This window comes from Diplodia corticola (genome assembly GCF_001883845.1).
Source record: "Diplodia corticola strain CBS 112549 chromosome Unknown scaffold48, whole genome shotgun sequence".
Classification (NCBI taxonomy): domain Eukaryota; kingdom Fungi; phylum Ascomycota; class Dothideomycetes; order Botryosphaeriales; family Botryosphaeriaceae; genus Diplodia; species Diplodia corticola.
Genome location: NW_017971527.1, coordinates 183,305 through 207,279, shown reverse-complemented (window position 1 = coordinate 207,279; position 23,975 = coordinate 183,305). Strand labels below are relative to the sequence as shown.

Here is a 23,975-nt window from a genome sequence, read left to right as displayed (position 1 = left end):
TACTCGCCTATCTATACTACTTAAATTATACTACGTTATTTTTATAAACTTAGTATTTTAAGCTCTCGCTCTACTACGCTACTTATTATAAGATATTTAGTAATTCTACTTAATTAATTTTTTAAATCCGCGGTAAGTAAATATACGCTCGAAATATACTTTAGATAAATACTCTAGATTTATCTTAGTATTCGTAATAGCTAGGGGCTCTATTACGAATAACTATCTTTCCCCGAGTTAACGATATTATTGATACTAGTTATAATATTAACTAAACCGTCTATATCCTCTTCTTTAAATAATTCTTCTAAGTCTTCGTCGTCGAATTCTTCTTCGATAGTCTTTAATTCGTTATTATTAGAGAGTTCTTCGACCCGGTTAAAGCGAGTAGATACTTAAAGCTAAGTAACTTTAATATAGTTCTCTTAGTACTAATTATACCGCTTTAGAGCTACGATCCGGCTATAATCGTTTTAGACTTTAATTAACTAGCCTTCGTACCTCTCTTAAGCCTTAATAGAATAGAGCTACGTTCTATCTAAAAGAATAGTATAGGTCGTTTTATTCTTAGCTATATACGTATTTACCCTACGTAGCGCTCCGCCGATATCGACGTCGAATATAATAATATAAGAGACTATTACTTTACGTCTAAGAGCCGTCTTAAGATAAAAATCTTAAATTTACTTCTTCTTTAGATAAAGCTATTAGATAACGCTATTCGGTACGAAGTTATATTTAGATTTAGAGTTAAGTAGAATATAGTTAATACGCTATATCTCCGGCTTTAGATAACGTTTAATAATATGGTTTCTTATCTTACTTAAAATATAGAAGTTATCGATTACGTCTCTAGCTAAGACCTCGATTATAGTAACTATTTCTTTAATCGAAACCGATAGTAGAGTAGTTTAAGAGACTAGTAGCTCTTAAGTAGTAGTCTTAGTTCTTCTTTACGTAGGCTTAATAAGGGCTTTACCTATATCTATAGATAATTTCGATAAGTAATTAAAAAATTAACTATAGGTAATATCGTCGGCCTTAACGATGCGTTTATTAAGAATATTCTATATTATAGGATATTTTAGTATATTCTCTATTCCGCGGATACTTTTAAACGGCTTAGAATCGCTCGCTATTACTCTTTTAGTCTTACGTAGCTTCTTACTTTATTTTTATATAGGCGATAACCCCGTTTTACTACCGTAGCGCTTAGCTATATATACTTTAGTATAGTTTCTAGCCTAGACTATCTCTATACTAAGTATTAACGATTTTATAATTATATCTCTTACTATAGTCGTAATATACTAGTTAGTTAGAAACGATATTATAAACGTCGCTTCTCTATTCTTTAGAATTATTCGCTCTAGAGCGTTATACTCTACCGACTTTATAAAATTAATAGCTTTAGTAGCCGGTATCGCTAATAGTTATCGCTAACTAGAAGGCGAAAGACGTTTAAACTTCTTTTCGTTATCTTTCTTTATCTTACGGCGCTCGTCTATAGATAGATTCCTTATAGTATAGTTTCTAGTAATATAGCCCGGTTTAGTATAAATAAAGTATTAGCCCTTACCTTATAGTAGAGAAGAAGAAGCGGAACTCTATTATTAGCCTTAAGATAGTTATTCTTATTAATATTCTTCTTAGCTACGATATTCTCTAGACGCTTATTACTATAATAGTAGTAGCGGTAGTTAAGACGATATTAAAAACTTACTTATTACTTTAATTATAGAAGGTATAAGTTTAGATAAATCGTTAATCGAGAATATCGTTTCTTTATCTTAGCTACTACTAGTAACGATAGATTAGTTAAGATAGAGATTATTAATCTTCTTATTAGCTATCTTAATAGACGTCTCGACTATCTTATTTAAAGTTATCTATACTTCTTCTTTATTCTTATTTAGCCGTATTAGGGAGCGAACGAACTTTCTAGTATTAATATCTTAGATATTCTCGATAAAGTAGTTAATTAACGTAGCTTAGATAAAGTCGAGATATACGTTCGCTTTTTCGTTCTTATTTAATTCGAGGGCTTTTTAGATATTTAAGACTTTCTAACCGTACTAGATTATAGTTCTATTATCTTATTTTAGCGCGGTAAGCGCCTTTATCCCCTACTAAAATCTATCGGTAGACGCTTCGATTAGAAAATAGCGTTAGAGTATTATATAAATAGCGTTAAGATCTATTTTATCGCTTCTAATAAGAGTTTTAAAGAACGCCCTAGCTAGCTCTATTAAGAAATCGCGTAGTATTATTATCGCTATTTTTTTCTTTATCTCTTTAGTAGCGTCTACGAACGAGATAGATTAATAAGAGGTAATTTAATATTATAGCTTTAACTTACGGACGTTTCTATTACGAATACTATCGAATATATTAGAGCGAATAGATATTATTCTTACGGTTAATAGTTAGATAGTCTACTTAACGGGTAACGACGATATAGACCGTTTTAAAAGTAATAACTCTTTAAGCTTATAGTCTATTTACTTAAGTTTCTCCTCTAAAATTAGAAGAGCTTTATTAAGATTTATTTTATACGGTAATAATAGTAACTCGGATAAGATCGGTTAACTACTAAGATCGCTATTTAACCGACGTAATAACGCTAATAGTAATAATACTAATAATAACGATATCGATAGTAATAATAATAAGAAGAAACGACTATCGTAGCCTAATTAAGATAAGTCTAGCTATTATTAAGAACGAATAGTTCTAGTAGTCTAGTTAATTCGAGCGTAGTTACGTCGCTTAAGAGATTATCTCTACTAAATAGTAGACGATAGAGATATTATAGAAGGAGATAGTATATACTCTTATTTAATATCGGCGGTACTAAAGCGTACGAGTCCTATATAGTATTTTTTTAAGTAAGAATAAGTACTACTCGACTAGAGTCTTAATTAGATTAAGTATAATCGGCGACTACTCGAAGCGATACTACGATAGTATATTACTAGTAGCGTATAGATAGATATCGAAAATACTTTCGTTATTAGCCGTATTTAAGCTACTCGTCGACGTTAATAGATAGTTAAGAATAATAGTCTCTTCGCTAAAAGAATACGATACGTCGCTATTCTTAGATCGCTATCTAAGTTTTTATCTCTTAAGGCGGTAGATACGCTTCTTAACCGGTTATAACTTTTAACTATTTTAGTATTCTCGTTAGCTAGCTCGTTAGTCCGAGCGCGTTAGAGCTTAGCCTACGAAAATATTTCGTCGTAGTACGATCGTTATATAGATAAGCTTCGCTCGCTTATTTTACTCTAGTATATACGTTCGTAAATCCCGTAGCTACTCTTATTACTTTATAATCGCTAGTATTCGTAGTTTAAATCGTCGCTCTTCGTAGACGCCTAGTCGCTATTACTTTAAGATACGGTTTTAATATTACGATAGCGTACTAGGACTGGCTTTAGTTAACTATCGTTCTAAATCGTCTCCCCGCGTTAGGCTTAATAAAGAGGGGGTATATAAGAGGTAATAAAGATTATCGTATTAATAACGTAAGTCGGAGGGGTGTAGTATTCTATCTAGAAGTGCTAGCTACGAGCGTAGAAGCCAGGTGGCGATCCGGCTAAATATCGGCCCGACAGTGGCACATCATGGCGTCATTGGACTTCGTAGCCGCGAACAAGGCTGGCGGTGATACCGTCATTGCTCAGCATTCCCTAGGAAATGTCACATCATCCTCCACGCAGAGCTACAGTCGCATGTACGAGTAACCCAGCCCCGTGTCTGACTCGCTACTGATTCACGTCCCATCGGAAGCATCACCGCACCGCGCACTAGCGCCCTTGCTTTATCAGTGAAGCCCCCACACCTTGCGTAACCGTAAGCATATCCTCAGCCTTGCTTACCACTCCACAAATAAGTCGACACACGCTCTCTTGGAGACGCCCATCCGATAAGGGAAAGGACCGGCATCGCAAGAAGCCCACGCTAGCTGACTAGGTAGCTGCACGATGAGAAAGGGGTACCGGTGCCGCCATTCCTGCAAGCGTCTCCCTTGCTACAGGTGACTCCCTACGTGATAATGAAAGCCTTCTCCTCCCATCTCGCAGTCGGAAGGTTCGGGTACTCCTCCGGCGAAGGGGCCTCCGAGTCACCCGTCTCGTACTTCAAAAGCGTGACTCTGCCCGCCCAGTCACACACGAGGCCGTCCGGAGATTGAGCCTTCCTTCGTACAGCAACGGCTTCCACCACATTGCCAATCTCTGGCTTCAGGTAGGCTCCATCAACCTCGCGAATGATGAGGGTATCATACTCCACCTCCAGTGAGCTCTGCCAGGGAAATGTAAACCAGTTGATTCCGCATATACCATCGTCACCTGCCACAATACACACGTAGAGGTTTCCAAGGTCGCTGTTTGGGCGTCCCCTTAAGGTCGAGTCGACGAAAAGCGCAAAGTATCGCCCATGCAGTCCGTTTTCGGTGCAAATGGCAGAATGTCCCTGGTCGGCCATGTCGAGGTTGACAGGCGACCGTGCCATCAAGGAGGTCGGGGCCCAGCGGAACGGGGACGAAGGCATTGTAGGTCCAAAGAAGAAGATGATGTCATGCGGCAGGTTCTTGGCAAGCAGGTACAGCTGCTTCATCCGTTCTGCGGGGCGATCTGATGGAATGTCGACGAGTTTCCTCGTATCCAGGAGGAGGAGAGCAGCAACGGCGAGGGTTTCGTCGGAAACCCTGCTGGTCGACCGCCAGTTGATGGCTGTAGCCACTTCACCAATGTTTGTTTTCCTCTGCGCTATCTTTTCTCTACGCTGTTCGATGGGCGGTCGGAGACGTCGTAGGTGCTGATCCAGGGACGTGTGTATGACCGTTAGGGTAGAGATGCTGCGAGATGGAGGAAGCTTCTGGTCCCAGGTTATGATGGTACTATCGGTCATGCAGAACTGCACCTGGCGGGCAAGGTAGCTCTCCTGGTAGGTCCACAATCGTTGTGCCCAGGCAGAGGAGACAATTGCCCACAGGAAGTCTTCTGGTAGAGCACCATTTCCTAGGGGACACGTGGTGATAGTCTTGTCGATGACCAGAACGCTGGCTGCTTGCTGATATACATCCCTCAAAAGAGCAATGGAGGCTTTTCTTTGTTTGTTGGCCTCTGGGATGCATAGGGAGTCTATCCAGAAAGGCGTGTTTGTCGATCCAGATGCAGAATCGACTGTTGCGGCAAGTTTTCCGACCTGACATGCAGGTAGACCTTTTTCTGTTACGCTTCCCAGCCCGTCAACCCAAACATGGGATATTGCCACATAGTTTCCCACAGTACGTGGATCGTGGTGTGCAACCTCAATGGCCGAGTCAGGTCCGAGTCGAACAAGAGGGATCATCCCATGGTCGATAATCGAAAGCACCTTTGTTGAGTCTGGTCGAACGAGCGAACAAGAGCAGCCCTGCTCTGTATGAAGTGTGCTGTAGGTTTCTGGGTCGATGTCATTTCGAGCGCACTCAGCGTAGGTGCAATTTTCGTGTCCTCCAATGACACTAGATCTTTGCGTTCCGTCAAGCCAATCCAGCACCGAATCTGGCAGGCCGTCCCGACAGAATCGGAGAAGGAACGGACACCAGCCCCGGAGTAGAAGTCGGGAATCACGCGCAGCTGTCATGTGCGAGGGTCCCTGAAGGACATAAATGCGGCTTCCAGTGTTTGATGCAATGAGATCTCTTGCGTATGAGATGGCATCAACCAGTCGAAGAATAGACGGCACAATTTCCGCGACAGACTCTGTAAAGCCGGGAAAGTCTTGTTCTGTACGACGTCCTCGGGCAGTATCAGGGTCGGTGTAGAGATAGAGCAACTGAACGACGGAGGTCACAACTCTCAAGCTATCCCAGCTGCTGTCCAGCAATTTAGTTGCGTCGACATGGCTGGCTGAGATCTTCCAGGCATAGAGAGCGAATCCAAGGTATCCGGAATGGATGTATCGAGTACCACCGTCGCCGCAACGCAGGAAGTACGATGTATGAACGCCTTTCTCAAGGAATGCCTCCAGTAGCCCAAAGTACAACCAACTTTGGACCATTGCGGCAACCCTCTTGGCCACATCCGCCGGACCGAGGTCGCTGTCTCGGAAGTCCGGATGTGCCTCTCGCAGGTCTCCCTCCAGCCAGGCCCGATCAATCGTCCAGCCGCGTGCAGTTGGATATTCCGCAAGCTCGCCTTGAATTGTTCGCTCGTCATCATCGAGCTGATCATGATCAAATCCTCTCCATTCAGTGTATGGTTCAACGGGCGGAATGAGGGACGTCTTCCTGTTCAGCTCTTCTTCCAACAGGATCTCTGAGTTTAGGGCTTCTGCAATTTTGGACGCAACCGTTCTATCATCGAGATGGATGAATAGGTGTTCCATGGTGGATGCGGACGTTCAAAGCTGCTCTCAAACTCGTAAGTGGCCCTTGTGAACGCAGGTTCCATCAAGTGGCAGACTCACGGTTTGCGAGGATGGTGACTTCGGTCGAGTGGCTGAAGTAGCTGGGACTCTTGCTCAACTTATGTCCAGCAAGGCTATGTCTGCTGACGTGTGAATATGTGCTTTTTCCGATGGGGGCCAAAAGACGATCCACGAATTACCGTCCTCAGGATCCAGTATCGTATTGGGGCCGATAAGAACTTATATAACATGTAACGGCGAGCCTCTGCCTCTGAGAATCCAAACACCAAAGAGAGAGAAATCCTATCGAGGGGGTTTCCTTAAGTAGGTATGAGGAAGAGGATAGGAATACGCATCGATCCACTAGGACAGTCTCGATATGAAGGTGACATTGAGAAATTGATCTGGTTTCCCAAAGATCTACTGTGGAGCAGCCTTCTCGCGATCAAACCTCTGCTTCTCCATCTCACCGACCAAATCTTCAAACAAAGCATCCATGTCCCTCCTCAACTGCTCCTCATCCACGCCCAGCACCTTCCTCCCCTCGACCACGATCCTCCCATCCACAATCACCGTGTCCACCGCCGTGCCATTGCACCCAAACACCAAATGACTCTCCAACATCTCCCTCCTCTTCCCCTTCTCCCTCAACAGCGGCGTGAACATCAAATCGCGCCTCAAATCCACCAAAATGACATCCGCCTTCCTCCCCACCTCCAGCACGCCGGCATCCAGCCCCAACGCCCTCGCCCCATTCTCCGTCGCAAACCTCAACATCTCCCTCGCAGCGCCGACGGCGGCATCCCGGCTCGCGGCCCTGCGCACATAGCTCCCCAGCTTCATCGACTCAAACATGTCGGTCGAGTTGTGGCACTCGGCGGCGTCGACGCCGAGCCCGACGTTGACGCCGGCCGCCACCAGCGCGTCGACGCGCGCGACGCCGTTGGCCAGCTTCGCGTTGCTGCCCGGGTTGAAGCTGACGTGGGTGCCCGTCTGGGCGAGGATGCGCACGTCGGCGTCGGACAGGTGCACGCAGTGGGCGGCGACGGTGCGGGGGCCCAGCAGGCCGGCGTCGCGGAAGACCTGGACGGGGGTGCGGCCGCCGAAGCGGGCGGCGGCGTCGGCGACCTCGGAGGCGGACTCGCAGAGGTGGATGTGGAGGCCGACGTGCAGGTCGCGCTGGGCGGCGGCGACGGCGGCGAGCAGCGGCTCGTCGGCGAGGGGCAGCCACTCGAGGCCGAGGCGGACGCGGATGCGGCCCGGGGGGGAGGAGGCCGACTCGTCGAGGGCGTGGAAGGCGGCGACGTTGGTGGCGAGGGAGTCGAGGGCGTGGGCGGGGAGGGCGACGTCGTTGGCGAGGACGGCGCGGATGCCGGTTTGGCGGGCGGCGGCGGCGAGGGAGGGGAGGAAGCGGTACATGTCGTTGACGGTGGTGGTGCCGGATTTGAGGGCGGTCGTGTACGAGTGCAGGGCGGCGGTGAGGGCGGTGGATGGGGTGAGGGAGCGGATCGAGGGGTACCAGACGGTGTCGAGGTATTCCCAGAGGGGGAGGGTGTCGTTGTAGCCCTGTCTGTGGGTGAGCATGGAGAGTCTGGTCAGGAGACGGGAAGGTGGACCTTGGCTACGCTGGTATGAAAGTGCAGGTCGATGAGGCCGGGCATGACGAGCTTGTCGGTGCCATCGATAATGGTTGTGGGCGTGTCCGAGGCCGTGTCCTTCTCGCCCTCGAACATGTCGACGATGCGGTCGTCTTGGATGACCAGGGTGGCAGGGTACAGGAAGGTATCCTTGTCATCCAAAGTCAGGATGGATGCGTTGCGGATGACTATTCTGGACATGTTGGTTACTCTGGTGTGTACTGAGCTGATGGCAACGCCGGTGGTGCGGATTCGTCCTGTTCTTATATCACAGAGATTTCCGTACCGTACCGATTGGACGTGCTCGTAAATTTCCGCTTTGGGATTAGAAAACGCAGGAGTGGGGAGGATAAGGGCTGGCCATTCAAGCAGTGCGAAGCGAAAGCGATGACATGTTGCGTCTACTCGTCCATCGGTGATGAATCCTTGTCAACCACTGATGCTTGTCGCCGGGTGTTGTCGGCGTGCGGAGGTTCTGATTGGTCGGCTGATATGGGCACTACATCAAACGCCTGGCTCTCCGCTACCGTCGTAGAAGCGAACAAGTATTACTGAAAAGCCAGAGAGAGGCACTGCTCGGTCTTGAAAGCACAGCACCTCGGGTGAGGGCTAGTAGTGTTCGGCAGCCTCATGGTATCATTGGCCACAGGTCGTGTAACATGCACAAGGCTCTGCAGCCACAGCCTCCTTCAGCGCTGAACCCCGCACACACCTGGAGTCCTCGTAAGCCTGGCCTGCTGCCTAAAGCCTTTTCAATCTTCAGTCCCAACTTCCTCCTCTGCATCACCTCAGTCGAACAGCATCATCGTCCCCGCGAATCTCATCTCGATGCAGCGCTGCTCCCACTGCGGGCACTACGGTCGCCGTAACGCACACTGCCCGCCCCCAATCAGGAAGAAGTGCCGACAGCCTCGGCGGGCCCGCAAGACCCAGAGGAAAAGAAACGCCACACCACCTCTTCCGACAAGATCCTTCATTCCCTCAGAAATACGTCGCTATTCCTACGAGCCATTCAACGACACTGATCACATTCGGCTTCTGGTGCTCCTTCCTGGGCGGAACTGGGAGCCCATCCGCTGCGAACTCATCGTGGAGCCTCTCGACATGGCGCCATCATACGAGGCCATCTCATACGCCTGGGGCCCCGCCGAAGAGTGTGGAGACATCCTATGCCACGATAGAAGACTGCGCATCCCCTGGAACCTGGAACATGGCCTCAGGAAGTTCCGTCGACTAAGAAAGAAGCGAATCCTATGGGCCGACTCGGTATGCATCAATCAAGACGACCCTACAGAACAGGGTCACCAAGTGCAAAACATGTCAAAAGTATATGAAAGGGCCAGAAGAGTACTCGTCTGGCTGGGCCTCGACGAGAGTTGGAACGCTACTGCGTTATTCCAATTCATTCGTGCATCGGAGCGTCTTCTTCCACTACCGGGCCAATCCAATATCGATTTCGACCATCAGATCCTAGCATATGGTGAGAGATACTGGCTCTGTATCAATCGCCTCGACCGTTCAGGCTGGTTCGACCGTCTCTGGGTCATCCAAGAGGTCGGCCTTGCATCAGTTGCCATCTTACACTTCGGATCGGCTTCTTTGGAGTGGGAAGTATTCTCCTCGTTTTGCTGGTATTTGACGGACTTTCTGGACGATAACAACTTGCGTTGGCCATTTCCCTTGTCCAGTGTCATTCTTTTATGTCTCACCAACTTTCGAAACCCCAGCAAAAGTATTCTTGATATTTTGGACATCGGTACAAATAAACTCTGTTCTGACAGCAGGGATCGAGTATATGCTTTTCTCGGGCATAGAGCCTTGCAAGATAGCCTATCGAACCCATCTTCCGAGCTCTATCTTCCCGTCGACTATGAAGTCCCCCCCTCGGAACTCTACAGGTCCGTCGCCGTGCGAATACTGCAGTCGGAAGGCTACTCATCTCTTGACCTTCTGAATTTTGTCGAGCATGGTACAGAGTCTATCCTAGACCTCGAGGCCAGCTCGTGGGTTCCGCGATGGGACTATAGTGTTTCACATTCCTACAGATACAGTCGTTTCGCATCGCATGGGCAGACTACCGCAAAAGTTTGCTACGATGGACGAAGGTTAGATGTGGAGGGGTTCATCCATGATTCCGTTGTGTGGACTTCCGACATGCTCCACGGTGATCATTTTCCAGAGGAGCCCACCGAAGCGTTCGACTGCGCCTACCCACATCCGTTCAGCCAAACTTGGAATCTTCTCCGCAAAATTGGTGGCGAACAATCACGCAGTCTATTGGAGGCAATGTGTTTGTCATTGGGCTACATCGGAATGGAATCCGAGGACTCTCGATTCCTAGGCGGTGCAGTGGCATATGCCGATGCAATGAGGTTGGACGTTTCGGGTTTAGAGGATTTGATTTCCCATGAAGAGATAGGATACTTTCGGTATTGGATGGAACCTTACGATCATCGTTTCTTCACTACTTCGCGCGGTTGGATAGGAGTGGGGCCAGAAGTTACTCGGCCTGGGCATGATGTTTGTATTCTCTTCGGGGCTAAACCCCCATTCATTGTTTGGCAACTTCCGTCTGCAGGTGAGCATTTGTACAGACTGTGTGGTCCTTGCTATGTTCACGGTATCATGAACGGGGAGGCGATCGAAATGTTGGAAAGGGGAGAATGCGAGAGGACGACCTTCCACTTCATCTGAGATGCTAGCATCAAACATGTAAATACAACAACTCATCCCACTGCAACCTCAATCACCCAGACGCCGCCTCACCACGTCCATCCACCCCACCCTCCGCCTCCATCAACCTGACCTGCCACGGCAACGGCCTCTCCGCCCCCCTCGCCGGCCCCACCACGCCCCCCTCCCTCCTCCTCTCCGTCCACTCCTCAATCTCCCTCGCATCCACCCAATTCCCATGCAACCCCAACTTCAACTTCAGCGGCAACCGCACCGTGGCCAACGGGCCCCTCGCCAGATCCCGCGCATCCATGATCACGACATCATTCCGCAACTCATCCAAGCGATTCACCAACGCAACGACGTACCCCTCCCCCTCGGCCTCCTCCGCTTCCGCTTCCGCGGCCGCCACGCCCCTCCTCGGCACGAACGTCGGTTCCTGAAACGTGGCGCGCGGGCCGGCCCAGTACGAGTCGCGGGCGGACAGGTGGTCCCACGCGAGGTGGGCGAGGGTGTTGAACAGGCCGCCGGCGGGGGGCCCGCAGGCGGCGGCGTCGTAGGGGCGGGCGGGGTCGACGTGGCACTGCCAGAAGTGGGTGTAGGGCTTGGCGACGCGGCGGTCGTCGATGCGGGAGAACTCGCCGTTGGTGTGGGGGAAGGCGGCGGTGGGGCGGACGCGGTCGCCGGTGCGGTGGGCGCGCGGGTCGAAGGTCCAGCGGAGGGTGGGGCTGGAGAGCTTGTTGCGCTTGGTGAGGCCGTCGTTGGGGGCGGCGGAGGGGGTGTCCGGGGGGAAGAAGAAGAAGACGTTGCCGTCGGCGACGGTGAGGTCGAAGATTATGTGGCCGGAGTCGTTTTCGTAGCAGCCGGCGACGTGGCCGTGGAAGCCTGGGGGGGTGGTGGGGATTAGTGGAGGGAGGGAGAGGGGAGGCAGAGTGCTGCCGGGGTGCTTACCGTTGTCGGCGCGGAGCCAGATTATGTCGTCGGGCTTGCCGCCGCGGCGTGGGACGATGCCGTAGAGTTGGTCCTCGTCGGGGTCCCAGGCCCAGTGGTTGCCGCCTTTCTTCAGCCGGTCGAGCGAGCATTTCAGGGGCGTCATGGGGAGGACGACGTAGTTCTCGCTGATGCCGCAGTCGTGTATCATGCCGCAGAAGGGCGCCTTGTACCAGCACTCTTCAGTCTTCTTGCCGTCTTTGTCGATGGTGTAGACGACAATGTCGCAGGATGCATCGTTCCCATCTCCTCCGGCTTCGTAGCCGAAGCAGACCATTTCACCCGTGTCCGGGTCGAATTTGGGGTGGGCGGTGAAGGTCGGGGAGAGGACCTGTCCGTCAAAGTCGTACCGGCCAATGGTTTCCAGCGTGACCGGGTCCATGGCAAAAGGCGGGCCGTCCTCCTTGGTGGCCAGCAGCACGCCTCTCCAGAAGACAATGTTGGTGTTGGACGCGGTTCGGATGACGCCTTTGACACTCTCGTTGTCGGTGAACTTGTTTCGGTACCGTCCGAAGAGGCTCTTCTGCGCCACTCTCTCGTGATTGAAGCGATCTGTGCGGACGTAGCGGTGTTTGAAATGCGCATGTCCGTTCTGGATCCGAATCGCCGTCACGGCGCCATCGCCGTTGAAGTGGACGTCGTCCTCGAACATGGGCGGGAACTGGTGGTCCGGCTGGATGCGGTAGAAGGTGCCATCGATATCCTTGGGGATCTCGCCGTCGACCTCGAGCTCGAAGATGTCGCCTTCGAAACGCGAGGGTTTGTTGAAGCCGCTGAAGGCAACCGTTTCCGGGAACTTGACTTGCTCGCCAACCTTCACACCGTTGACATAGCTACGCTTCTCCACCTCCACCTCGCCGGCAATGTCGTGGATATGTGCCATTATAGTTTGATTCGGAGCTCCACCAAGTCTGCAAAAGTCGCAGCCACAGACATAAAAACGCTTCCACGGCGGGCGGATCGGGCCGGAAGGTGATGGCTCGGGTGCATCTACCCGAGTGCGGGGAGACTGCTTATGCGGATGGATTACCCCACAGCAAAGGACGCTCCTCTCAATCAAGGACTATCTTTCCACATGTAGTTGTTCCTGTTGATTTGGCGACTACCTTTCGGCAAGTCAGGTTCGGCATTTCATCAAGGTCGGCGGCGCTTACTTCGCCCTGCTGATCCTCCAAAGTTTAATCCGCACCTCTGCCTTGCATGAAAAAAAAAAAAGACGTCAACGAGATTGGAGGATATTGATTCAGGCCTGAAAAGAGCAAAAACTCCATGGATAATAGCAGGTACCAAAGCCGCGTACAACAACGCTCGATCACACATAAGATGCCCAACCATGAACGGGTGTTTTCAAGCCGGCGTATCCTTTGGTTTTGAGTCCGTGCTTCAAGTGTATCGGAACGAATGTGCATCCTGCGCATGGAAGACGGACTGTGTCCCGAACTGCGTGTGTAGTGCCAAGTTGCAGCGGCTTCAGCCCCAAAGGTATGTGCTCAGGATCGACGTAAACCAAGTCGGCGATCTCGATGCGCGACTCGTAAACAGAGGCCAAAGCATCGTGCATTTCGTAGATACACCGTGGCTAACTCGTTTCGTCCACAAGCTCCGGTCTAAGATTATTTTCTCCGCGACTTCTGATCCATGCTAGTACGTGGGAGTTGCGTTATTAAAGTAATAATAGAAGCGTGCTGGGCCACAGCTCTGTCTGTGCCTGACTACCACGTGGGCAAACACTCTCCAGGAGGTTAAACGCAGGTCCGGCACAAGGATGAGCCGAAGCAGGATCATCATCAGCGCCGAACGACGTACGCAAGAAAATACAGTGACCGTCATGCAGGGAAGCAAACCCTTCCCGCCCAAACGCCGCCCGTGTACCAAACATGTCCATGTTCATCATCTCGTCTCCAATATACTGTCCGTACTCCCCCTGCTCCGCACAATGCTCTTCGTCGACCGCTCCTCCATGGTGCGCATATCAATCCCCGCCACCACATCCGCCAGCCCGTCATCCTCGGCGCTCTCCGCATCCGTAACCGTCACCGACACAGGCGACTTGCTGCCATTCGTCGACGCGAACCCCTCCCTCAGCATGTCCGCCATGTAGATGCCGCCCTCGCCGCCCTCGAGATCCTTGGCGCGCCTGCCGTCGCCGCCGGCCGACGCACCCATGGCGCCCAGCTCGGCGCTGCTGCCGAAGTTGTTGTAGTCCTGGCGCTGGCGGGTGGTGTAGCTTTGGCCGTGGGTCGACTGCAGGAAGCGGCGGAAGAAGAGCTTCAGCGCGGGCGCCGACGCGCAGATGATGGCGAAGTGCGTCTCAACGAGGGTCCAGGACCAGACGGTGGCGGCGGCCCAGGTGGTGTCGTACGTGGTGTAGTAGATGTTGTACATGTAGACGACGCGCATGATGCCGCAGAGGCAGAGGCTGTGTGGTGATTCGTGTGAGTAAGTGTCGGTCTTGGGTTTCCTTTTTCTCTTTCTTTTCCTTGTTCTTTTTCTTTTTCTTTTGTCCCTCCCTCCCTGCGGATGGGGCTGTGGGATGGCTTCACTTACAAGAACCCGACGCCGAAGAGGGCGCTTAGTGCCCATTTTTGCTTCCGTGGCATCTGCAGACGCCGGACAACGAGGAGCGGGAGCACGCACACGGCTGCGTCGGTGATGACGCTGACGATGGCTGAGGCGATGAAGTCGGCGCCTTCGTTAAAGCAGGTGTAGTTGTTGGTCAGGGCCCATTCGGGGTCCATCTTGTTCCAGAAGGCGTGCAGCGGCCGGCAGTCGACGAACAGCATAAGGGTGAAAACGACGGCGTATAGAATGACAAAGGCGATGAAGGCGCGCACAGTCCAGATCCAGGACTTGGTAACGCTGCCTTCACTGAGGCGGCGGTAGAACATGAGAATGGAAATCTTGACCATGGAAGTGATGAGCATGTAGCCGACGGCGATGCACCAGGTGATGATGCGAATGCCCACGGCTTGGGTGATGGTGACCTCCCAGGCGTGACGGTCGACGCCATAGGAGAAGAATCCTGGATGGAAGAGTCAGACTGGGTTGGAGATGCGGTTGTGGTTTGGTTGCATACCCAGAGCATGGCAGGCGTCGTAGACCAGTAAGAGGGGCTGTTGTCACCGTCAGTAAAGATGCTTTCAAAGGAGCGATGCTCTTTGGGGCCAACCCACGATGGTTGCCAGGATCAGCCAGTCGTCCAGGCCGGCGTTGCGTCTGATCTTACAGCGCGCCCACAGCCTTGCACCAACGACTGCCAGCGTAGCAACAAGCAACACGCCTCCAATGACGATGACGAAAGGACCGCGCCGCTCGCCATAGGGATACTTGTCCCGATTGGTGGCCCACTCGATGAGCAGGGCTCGCGGAGGGCTCAGACCGCCTCCCATTCTCTGGCCGATGGTGGTTGGTGGTGAAGGTTTGTTTGGATGTCGGCAGAGTCGAGGCAGATGCCTGCCAGAGAAAGCCGGGAGCTTAATGGCAGAAAAGCAGCGGATGTATTTCCACCACCAGTCAAAGGTCATTCCGGAGTAGGAAGTCGGCTTCCTTCGCCCCCACAACGCGACTCAGGTGTCGCGGCAGTCGAACGATCAAAACGGCCGTAAAAAAAACTGTTCCTTGGTTGGTTAGCGACGACGGCTATTCCGCAACAATGCGCGAGAGCTCCATGTGGTGGCTGATCTGCTAGGTGTGCTAGCGGCTGCTCCGGCGAGCTGAAGGAAGCCCCCCTAGCCGTCCCCGGCCAAGGCTAGGATCCGATGGGCAAGCCGAAGCCTCGACCCGGTTATACGAGACCGGCTCTCGTACCAAGCCGCGCATGCCGCTGGGGCAGTCGTCCTCGCAGGAACATTTCAACATGCAAGCGGCATGGCTGCGTTGCTCTCCGTTCGATCATATTTGCTTTGCGCAGCCATCAGACGGTGGCACGTTCTTGCCTGGCGAGACTCCTGTACTGAAATAGATTGGGACCGGAGGGTACTCCGGATGGCACCATGGCTCATCCCTATCCAAAACCGTCAACGTTTCGCTGGTACGAAGCGATGAGCGAGCAGTAGTAGTGATTCAGACAATACTACTGCTGCTGCAGGCTGACCAAGTTTTCTTTTCCATCTATCTGTTATACTTCAGTAGTGCTCGGGACGCCTGACAGGGAGCTGTCGAACAGACGAGTGGCTGCGTCAGATCCAAAATGCTTAAGTTGAACCAAGCCGGACTTCGCAGCGCCAACTTGGCCCAACCCGTCCCCCACATGCCGTGCGAGGGAGTTATTTCCGTTGGCTTCATGCGTCCGCAAGTGGCACTGACCTGGCGTTCCTCGCAATTGCACCATCTGTGCCTGGAGTTGATGACTCGTTAAAGATGCGGGGACATGACTCTGGAGGCGATCAGTACGTAGCACCCTTGTTTGTACCCTACCTTCAGGCGGCCTACGAGGTCGTGTGCTGACGTTGACACAATTCTCATGAAACACGTTTCAGCAGTGTGACTGGTTGCATGAAACTATCACGGTCGAGAAGCGCGACTTGTTGCCGATCAGGAGTTCGGACTAGATACATGTCGCTGGCAACTTCCACCGGCCAGACTCAGGTGCGCCTCCGCCCCCGCGGTGGCCGTCGCTTGATTGCGTACATCCGATGCACATCCGACACGGAGCTTGCCATGAACAAAATATCACGCCATGCTCAGCCGTGGAGCCGCTCAGGCGAAGTCGATGTCCAGGAACAAGATGTTGTTGTCCATCGTGTCGCCGAACGCAGCTGTTGGGTCGCCGAGGACGTCGCCAAAGAACAGTGTCCCCAGACTGTCATCCGCTTCCATGCCCTCGACGCCGCCAAAACCTGCACTCGGCTGCCCCGTCATCGCATCCCTTATCATGTCCTCCATGCCCAGCGGTGGCGCTAGCTCAGCATCGTCGCAGCCACCATTGCCACCACCACGCCAGTCCTCTCCATCCAAAATCCCGCACTCCCGCAGCTGCGCCGAGAGCTCAGGCAACGCCCTTGCCGTCCATCCCACCGGTTCCATGGCGTGCATGATCTCCACCGCCTCGTGAATCCGTTGCGTCCACATTTCCTTGATCTTAGTTGCCCCTGTCCGCGCACTCGTCCTGCTGGCACCACCGCCCTCTTCGACACCGCAGCAACATGACTTATCATGCGAGAAATTAGACGATGACGACAGTTCGCGCGGTGCCGCTGATGTCGTCTCCTCCATCTCTTTCTCCTCGCCCTCCTGCTCCTCCTCATCGTCTTCATCCTCCTCCTCGTCCAACACCATCGCCAGCCGGAACACCTGCACCAGCTCCAGCAAGTTGGAGCAGTCGAAATTAACCAAACTGCTCAGCGAAGATGACCCAGTACCACCACCAGCATCACCACCACCACTTTTGTTCACCATCGTCCGCATGACATCCAACCCCCTCCGCGCCGCCCCCACACACGTGGCCGACATCTCCTCCGCAAACCCCCGCCGCCGCCACTGCTGCTGCCGCTTCTCAGCCACCGACGACGACGCCATGCCTGCGTCCTCGTCGTCATGCAGGCCGTCCCCTCCACCACTCCGACGACGGCACGCGCAGCGACCAGCCGCCGCCGCCGCCGACGACGACGACGAGCTGCAGTGTCCCAAGTCCATCTCCATCTCCATCTCCACCTCCTCCTCGTCCGTCCGGCGCCCCTCTCCCTCCCCCTCTCTCCACTCATCACCCCCAGCCCAACCCTCTCCTCGTTCCCGTTCCCGTTCCCGTTCCCGCCGCCGCCATCGCCTCATGCAGTGCCGCCGCCGCCGCCGCCCCCCGGCCCCCCGGCCCAACGCGCCCAACGCGGTCGACAGCAGGAACGGCCGCGTGGCCAAGACGACGGCGGCCCAGTAGCGGGCGTGCAGCACGGCGAGGGCGCGGCGGTGGGCGGGGGGCGTGTGGAGCGGGAGTGCGGCGGCGGAGAGGTGCGGCGGGAGGGAGGCGTGCCAGGCGTGGAGGGTGGTGAGGAGGGTGGGGAGGGATGTCGAGTTCGGGGCTTTCGGTGGTGGTTGTGATGTCGTTGTCGTGGTGGTGGCGGCCGGGGCCTTTTGGTGGTGGTGGTTGTGGAGGGCGGTTCGGATGTGGCGCGAGATGGCGCAGAGGGTGGAGGAGGCGGCGAGGAAGCCGAGGGGGGTGTTGGGGCCGGGGCTGAGGATCTGGTGGGGCGGGCGAACGAGGGAGGGAGAGACTGTCAGTCGGGTGGCTTGAGACGTGAGGTGGGCGGAAGAAGGGGAGACGACACACGTACCTGTTCCGACGGCATCTGCACCTGCACGTCTTGCATCTCGTCAATCACAGCGCACGGATTGCCGTAGCGGTGCGCCATCTCGTAATCCAGCAGGTACAGTGTCCACCATATGCGCCGGTTCTGCTCGCGCTCCAGCCGCCCGCGCGTAGGCGGCGCCGCCTTCTCCACGTGCAAGCCTAGCGAGTAGGCTGTGCGGACGGCCGTGCCGATGTAGAGGTATGCCGCGTTGGTGTAGCACTCGGTTTGGAGTGCGAGGGCCTGGGACGTAACGAGGGTGTGTCAGTGCAGGTCATGCTGCGAAAACGGGGGTGCACATCATACAAGCAGTGTCAGCGCCCTGACGCTATCCACATCCGCCTCGTCGACCACCTGCGGCACCAGCGCCTTCGCCATGACCAGATACTCTGCCGACGTCTTCTGCTGTGCTCCCTGCTGCTGCCCGGCGCCCTCCACGCCACTTCCACCGCCGCCGCTCCCGCCGATGGCGAAAATGGAATACAAGCAGCACATCCACGACGCACCCGCGAGGATGCCGCCCGTCATGTACGTCTCGTGCACGCGCTCATGAAACTGTTCCGTTGAGAAGAGCCAGTACAGGCAGTGCACTTCATCGAAGTAGCGTTGGATGCTCGCTGATGCTTGTTCGAGCCGAGGGAGGTAGACGCCGGCGTTGTGGGCGCCCGAGCAAGACGAGGGAGGAGAAGAAGAGGAAGGACATGAGTAGCTGTACTCGGTGCCACCCACAGAGCTCTCTGGAGTCGCCGGAGGCAGGCTGGTTGTAGTCAGGGGCTGGATGATGATGTTTTCTGGTAGCGCGTTATTTTTGGGGTGGTCAGCTTCCGTCTGGTCCTCGTGCATTCCGTTGTGGTGGTGGTGGTGGTTATTCCCCTTGATCATGCGGATCGCCGCGTTGAATCCTATCGACGAGTCCGTGCCGACGTGTCCTTTTATTGCAACCCAAATATCAGCATGATCATAAAACGGAAAGCAGAGTGCTGGGGCAAATCCTACTGTAGTTTCCTCGCGAATCTATCATCAGACAGCCCAGATGCTCCTGCAACTCCTGTATCTCCTGCATACCGGCCTTCTCCTCCTCCTCTTCCTCCTTCCCGCCAGCCGTCTGCTCCTCCGGACTGCTGCTTGGATTATTGAGCGGCGTGGCCATCGTTCCGTCGCCGTGATGTCGTGGATCGTCCGGGCCAAAGACCTCTTCCCCGTCGCGAGTGGCAGTCGTAGTCGGCATCGGTATCGGCATCGGGCTAGGCCTAGCACTAAAATCGTCGTCGTCATTCTCATCATCATCGCCTGCTGCACTGAGGCCTTCAAGCCGCTGGCAGAGGGCCTTGAGCGACGGCAGGTTGAACTCGACTTCCGGCAGGTAGTGCCGCAGGATGGTCGTCATGCACCGGTACTCTTCTTCCGAGACGTGGTAGTACGGCCGCTTCTTGCGGCGGTTGAGGTCCGTCTTGCACGGCGCGTTGATGCTGGCGCAGTAGTGGCAAGGGCCGGGGACTGCATTTGTCGTTGGGTCAGCAGTGCGGGCGAAGAAGGGGAGGGGAGATGCCATGTACCTGGATCTATGCACTAAAGAGAACACCCCATCAGAAGGATTCCTACATAGCACCGGCGCGCAGTGGAGCTGCATGTTTACCTTTGTTTTGCGGTTCTTGCACCGGTCACAGCTCACCGCTGTTCGCTTCTTCCGCACATTCTGCCTGTTGTTCTTGACGCCTGCCGGGGCCGCCTCGGAGCCAGGTTGTGTGGTCGGCATGGCGGCGGGTGCGATGCTTCCGAGAAGTGCGTGGTGGGTGTATGGGGATGGAGGAAGGTGCGAGCTGAGGGTTCATGACGGCTGTGGAGAGGGTTGATAATGCGGGGAAGCTAATGCAGGGGTCGTCTGTTGATCCGCGGCATCACCAGCTTTTTACTTCGCAGCGCCCGTGGTCGGAGTGTTTGGAGTTGGAACTCTATTCTGCGTAAACTTTGTGATGGACGACGTGTTGATTGCATCTTTGTCCCCCAAGGAGGGTGATGCACAGTCAATCAATCTCCTCCAACCAAAGTAACGCCTCATCGTTCCTGACAAGCTTTATCAAATGAGAGTATGATGATGCATTCCGCGGGGGCCTGCGCAACTCTCTCACAGGCCGCCTCAACTGCCCATTCGCCATCTCGACACCAATAAGGCCTTGAGAGCCACTCCATCTTGCGAACTGACGAAACACGCATACTAACAACATGCGGGGAAAGATTCTGAATAACACACGGCAGATCTGCAGGGTAGTGAATGCGGGGGTGGGGCTGCTCATCCGCGACACGAACCCCAGCACCTCCCATCGGCATCATGGTCCCGAACACTTCCCCCATAGTGTTCACTGCGCAACGATCCTCCCATCACAAGCGGGGGAGGCCAGCGCCTCCTCCGCCATGTCGCCATTTGCCAGCCGAAGCCTTGTTCGCCATAAAGAGTATCGCACCCTCGCCCCATCCGCCGCAGAGCCTGCAGACCATCATCAGGGCTTCCCTGGTAACAACCTCGCACAGAAATGGCCGAGAACCAAGTAGCCCAGCTGCAGTCGCAGGTCGAGGCGCTCACCAACCGGCTGAACAAGGTCCAAGGTATTTGAGAATCCAAGACGGGTTCGCGTTCGCGTCCGCATGCACGACATCTGACAAGCCCGCGCACCAGACGAGGCCGAAGTGCGAAAGCTACACCACAAGTACGGGTACTACCTGGACAAGTGCCTGTACAAGCAGGTAAGCAAGCCACACCACCCCCTCCCTCCGACACATGAACCGTCGCCGACCCGCAAACACGTCACAGGTCGTCGACCTCTTCGCCGACGACCCCGGCACATTCGTCGAGTTCCTCGGGGGGCGCTACCGCGGCAAAGCCGGCGTGCGGCGGCTGTACATCGAGCGGTTCGCGCAAAACTTCGTGCGGGGGCGCAACGGGCCGGTGCACGGGTTCCTGCTGGACCACGCCATGATGCAAGACATCATCGACGTGGATCCGTCGGGCGAGCGGGCGTGGGGCCGGTGGCGGGCGCTGATGAGCGCCGGGGTGCACGGCAGCGTGGCGGACGCGCACCCGCGCGGGCACGGGGCCGACGGCACGTCGCCGCGGCAGTGGTGGGAGGGCGGCGTGTACGAGAACGAGTACATCAAGGAGGGCGGCGTGTGGAAGATCTGGAAGTACCGCTACTTTGCGTTTTGGCACGGCGAGCACGCCACCGGCTGGGCGCTGACCAAGGAGAATTACGTGCCGTTTGCGAAGACGGCGTTTCCGGACGACCCGCTGGGCCCGGATGAGCTGGTCGAGCAGAAGATGCTGTGGCCGGATACGAGGTGTATCCCATTCCACTACACGCATCCGGTGACGGGGGAGCAGGTGGACGAGGACGATTTGAAGGCGCCGGCGTATGGGGAGGACGTGAAGACGGCAGAGCCGGCCTTGTCGTTGAAGGACGGCTAGTTTAGAAGGCATGAGAGCCAGATAGTAAACCTCCTTGTGAGCCTTTGAATCCGTATGAAAAGCCCAGCTAGATTCAACCAAGTACGTCAGTGAAGCGCTCAAACTTCCAGCAGACCCACCCCACCAAGCATCCCCACGCCATACGTCGAAACTGAACCGTACTCATCCCTCTCATTCCCCCTTCCCCTCGCTCTCAGTCTCGGCTGCATCCGCCCGACCCCGTCCTGCCCTCTCCAAAAAAAAAAGATATAAACCTCGCCTCACCCCCACCTCACGCCCCGCCCCGCCCCTCCATCACCCCCAAGATGCCCCGCCCGACCATCGCCATCGAAGAAGCCACCATCCCGCCCACCCTGCACCACACGCTCGCGCAATGGCAGCCCATCCTCGCGCCGGGCTCCGACGTCAACGCCGGCGTCGCGGCGCACGGGGCGCGGCTGAGCGACATCCACGGCGCGCGGCTGCGGACCATGGACGCCGAGGGCGTCGAGTACATGGTGCTGAGCCTGACGAGCCCGGGGGCGCAGGGGGAGCACGACAAGGACGGCGCGGAGAGGACGGCGCGGGAGGCGAATGACTGGCTGGCTGGGGAGGGTGAGTGACTGAGTTCGTATTGTATGAGCGGCGCTCGCGTGCACCCGCCTCAGTGGTGGTAGTACTCTACTGGAGTGGTGGGTGTGGGTGGTAGCCGGCGGTTATAGGGCGGGCGTGTTTATTCCGACGATCCAAATGGTGGCTGACGTGCGGTGTTTTTGGAAAACAAACAGTGAAGAAGAACCCGAAGCGCTTTGGGGCCCTCGCCGCCGTGTCGATGCACGACGCCGCGCAGGCGGCCGCCGAGCTGCGTCGCTGCGTCGTCGAACTGGGCATGTTTGGTGCCCTGGTGAATGATTGGCAGTCGACCGGTGCGGATGGAGCCGGGCGGAAGTACTACGACACGGACGAGTTTGACGTCTTTTGGCGGACGGTGCAGGAGCTGGACGTGCCTGTGTATTTCCACCCGCGGTACCCGCCGTTGGAGGAGTTGAGGACGGGCCAGGGTGCGGGTGGGGCGTATAAAGGGAGGAGCCAGATGCTGGGGGCTGGGTGCAGCTTTCATTTGGATTTGAGTTGGCATATCTATGCTGTTTGTTCGAGTGGTGAGAGCCCGTTGCGCTGTATGAAAGAGTGGTCGGATGGTGCTGACGTTTCCGCAAGGCGTCTTCGACAGGTTTCCCCGGGTCCAGATAATCGCAGGGCATCTGGGAGAGAAGTGAGTCTGCTCGAGCTTTGCGTCGACGAAGGAGAGCATCATCTGGCTGACGAACGCTTGTCAAAGCATCCCGTTCAACCTCTGGCGCGCCGATCACTGGCTCAACAAGCCACAGAAGCGGAAGACGCGGCCGTCGAAACAGGACTACACGTACTACTTCAAGCATAATGTGCACATCACAACCTCTGGTAACTTCAACACGGCCGGCCTCAAGTATTGCATCTATGAAATTGGCTTGGACAGGTGCCTCTATGCGATAGGTAAGCGTGCCTGATCTTGCTCTCTCTGTATATGCTCATACGTCTCAGACACGCCGTATGACACCATCGAGGAGGGACAGGAATGGTGGAGAACCAACGATCTGGCCGAGGATGAAAAGAATGCAGTCGGGAGAGGGAACGCCATCAGACTGTTCAAGTTGCCACTGGACGAGTGACGACGCAAATATACCAGGGTCTACGTACATTCTCAGAAAGTCGTAGAGTTAGACTTGCGCTTAAACATTGGTTTTGTCTGTTATGAGCCACAACGTAAAGGCCGCGTCATCATGCTGCGCAAGGAAGAACCGAATCACTCCACTTACGTGGCATACGAAAGGCTTCAAGTGATGTTGCGTCAGATGATTGTGCGATGAAGCTATCGATGTCTCTTGTCTGACCACACTTCTAATATTGATTGTTGATGTTGGCCACTGGGGAACGTTCCCGGTGAGGCCCACACTATCCACCAAGTGACACGCATACACGCATACAAGTGAACATGGGTCATCAGCACTGTGCAGTATCATGCGTACGTTCGATTACTCACATAACGACAGCTAACAGCGGCAACAAGCCTCCAGGACCGAGAGGCGCTTCGACTACAAAAACAGCATCACACCACGTGACCATACAAAGCCAAAGGTCGTTGGAAAGAGCAAATATCGAACCAACCGAGCTCCGCTCCATCAAATAAAAAAATCAATTCAGAATCACGACACGGGAAAGGCAAGGAAGATGGATGAACCAGATTTGGAAAGAATAGAGGGTATCTTGATTTTTTTTATAGACAGTCGCTCAAAAAACAAAAGCGAACGTTGCCTATACAGATATATAAACCATGGGTGGTCGTCCTCGTTAGAAACAACAGGAAAAACAAAAGCTAAACAACAGAAACCAATTATCTCTCTCTCTCTCTCTCCTCTTCACACATACAATTGTCGCAAACACCGTCTGAAAGATCCCCATCCGCCCTCGTTCATTATAAACCTTTTTTCTAGATGTTGTCTATGTACAAGGTATATA

At 54.0% G+C, this 23,975-nt stretch overlaps 8 protein-coding genes across 8 annotated transcripts; 3 read left to right on the top strand and 5 right to left on the bottom strand.

The window, feature by feature from the left end:
* Positions 1-4,047: 4,047 nt before the first annotated feature.
* BKCO1_4800062 (het domain protein) lies at positions 4,048-6,378 on the bottom strand (the record flags this gene model as incomplete). Its single annotated transcript, XM_020276504.1, has 1 exon — positions 4,048-6,378. The coding sequence occupies one exon, from the start codon at positions 6,376-6,378 to the stop codon at positions 4,048-4,050; it is 2,331 nt and encodes a 776-aa protein (XP_020127731.1).
* A 441-nt stretch (positions 6,379-6,819) lies between these two features.
* Positions 6,820-8,237, bottom strand: BKCO1_4800061 (cytosine deaminase; the record flags this gene model as incomplete). Its single annotated transcript, XM_020276503.1, has 2 exons — positions 6,820-7,965; positions 8,016-8,237. The coding sequence occupies 2 exons, from the start codon at positions 8,235-8,237 to the stop codon at positions 6,820-6,822; spliced, it is 1,368 nt and encodes a 455-aa protein (XP_020127682.1).
* Positions 8,238-9,140: 903 nt separating this feature from the next.
* Positions 9,141-10,730, top strand: BKCO1_4800060 (heterokaryon incompatibility; the record flags this gene model as incomplete). The annotated part of the gene is made up of 1 exon (XM_020276502.1): positions 9,141-10,730. One exon carries the CDS (start codon positions 9,141-9,143, stop codon positions 10,728-10,730), a length of 1,590 nt encoding a protein of 529 aa, XP_020127683.1.
* Positions 10,731-10,782: 52 nt separating this feature from the next.
* On the bottom strand, positions 10,783-12,582 carry BKCO1_4800059 (carotenoid oxygenase; the record flags this gene model as incomplete). The annotated part of the gene is made up of 2 exons (XM_020276500.1): positions 10,783-11,594; positions 11,661-12,582. The coding sequence occupies 2 exons, from the start codon at positions 12,580-12,582 to the stop codon at positions 10,783-10,785; spliced, it is 1,734 nt and encodes a 577-aa protein (XP_020127692.1).
* Positions 12,583-13,589: 1,007 nt separating this feature from the next.
* On the bottom strand, positions 13,590-15,088 carry BKCO1_4800058 (uncharacterized protein; the record flags this gene model as incomplete). The annotated part of the gene is made up of 4 exons (XM_020276499.1): positions 13,590-14,118; positions 14,247-14,721; positions 14,776-14,812; positions 14,873-15,088. The coding sequence occupies 4 exons, from the start codon at positions 15,086-15,088 to the stop codon at positions 13,590-13,592; spliced, it is 1,257 nt and encodes a 418-aa protein (XP_020127691.1).
* Positions 15,089-16,397: 1,309 nt separating this feature from the next.
* BKCO1_4800057 (aldehyde dehydrogenase) lies at positions 16,398-19,736 on the bottom strand (the record flags this gene model as incomplete). The annotated part of the gene is made up of 6 exons (XM_020276498.1): positions 16,398-17,873; positions 17,966-18,223; positions 18,287-18,909; positions 18,977-19,477; positions 19,537-19,549; positions 19,617-19,736. The coding sequence occupies 6 exons, from the start codon at positions 19,734-19,736 to the stop codon at positions 16,398-16,400; spliced, it is 2,991 nt and encodes a 996-aa protein (XP_020127690.1).
* Positions 19,737-20,511: 775 nt separating this feature from the next.
* On the top strand, positions 20,512-21,440 carry BKCO1_4800056 (carotenoid oxygenase protein; the record flags this gene model as incomplete). The annotated part of the gene is made up of 3 exons (XM_020276497.1): positions 20,512-20,584; positions 20,655-20,722; positions 20,790-21,440. The coding sequence occupies 3 exons, from the start codon at positions 20,512-20,514 to the stop codon at positions 21,438-21,440; spliced, it is 792 nt and encodes a 263-aa protein (XP_020127707.1).
* Positions 21,441-21,745: 305 nt separating this feature from the next.
* On the top strand, positions 21,746-23,128 carry BKCO1_4800055 (uncharacterized protein; the record flags this gene model as incomplete). Its single annotated transcript, XM_020276496.1, has 5 exons — positions 21,746-22,034; positions 22,208-22,579; positions 22,638-22,692; positions 22,759-22,952; positions 23,001-23,128. 5 exons carry the CDS (start codon positions 21,746-21,748, stop codon positions 23,126-23,128), a joined length of 1,038 nt encoding a protein of 345 aa, XP_020127689.1.
* Between the last annotated feature and the right edge of the window lie 847 nt (positions 23,129-23,975).